Source organism: Buceros rhinoceros, unplaced genomic scaffold (assembly GCF_000710305.1).
Source record: "Buceros rhinoceros silvestris isolate BGI_N320 unplaced genomic scaffold, ASM71030v1 scaffold16114, whole genome shotgun sequence".
Lineage (NCBI taxonomy): Eukaryota > Metazoa > Chordata > Aves > Bucerotiformes > Bucerotidae > Buceros > Buceros rhinoceros.
The window spans coordinates 88-647 of record NW_010406640.1 but is presented as its reverse complement, the minus strand read 5'-3'; the positions used below and the strand labels follow the sequence as shown (position 1 = coordinate 647).

Here is a 560-nt window from a genome sequence, read left to right as displayed (position 1 = left end):
GGCAGGCGGGGACCCCCGTGCTGGTTACCGGCTCCCTCAGACGCCCCGTGGCTGCGCTGCGACCTCAGCAGTTCCAGCTGTACCAGCACGTCAGCCCCCAGCCGCACAGCATCCCCCCCGCAGCCGGCACGGCCGAGGCGGGAGCGAGGCCGAGCTTCTCCCACGACGCTTCCCCAGCGCTGGCGGTCAGAGGAGGGGAAAGCAGAACTCCCTCTGTGTGCAGCTCGGTGATCCTGGAGGCCAGAGACCCACCAGCGAAGAGCGAGGCAGCGCCGAAGCCACCCGCGTCAGCCCCTCCGTCCATCCTGGTGAAACCGGACACCTCCCGCAACAGCGCAGAGAAGGTACGGCCAGGGTCACCTGCTGCTCCGGGGGTCCCCACAGTCCCCCCGGGACCAGCAGTCAGGGCTGGCCCAACACTGACCGGGGGTGAAGCCCCTTGAGGGCTCCCCTCCGTTCTCGCCAGGATTTCTCCCGACAGAATTCGCTGGGTTGGTACCTGCCCTAACGAGTCGGGTATTGGTGCTGCTGACGCTGCTCCGCAGATTAAGCCCTGTAGA

At 67.7% G+C, this 560-nt stretch overlaps 1 protein-coding gene across 1 annotated transcript in view; it reads left to right on the top strand.

The window, feature by feature from the left end:
* SH3RF2 (SH3 domain containing ring finger 2) overlaps window positions 1-344 on the top strand; it is a gene marked incomplete at both ends in the record, with an annotated part of 34149 nt that extends 33805 nt beyond the window's left edge. The window contains one exon of the mRNA XM_010134201.1: window positions 6-344. Within this exon, the coding sequence (XP_010132503.1) occupies window positions 6-344 (339 nt within the window). The remainder of the gene's footprint in view (window positions 1-5) is intronic.
* Between the last annotated feature and the right edge of the window lie 216 nt (window positions 345-560).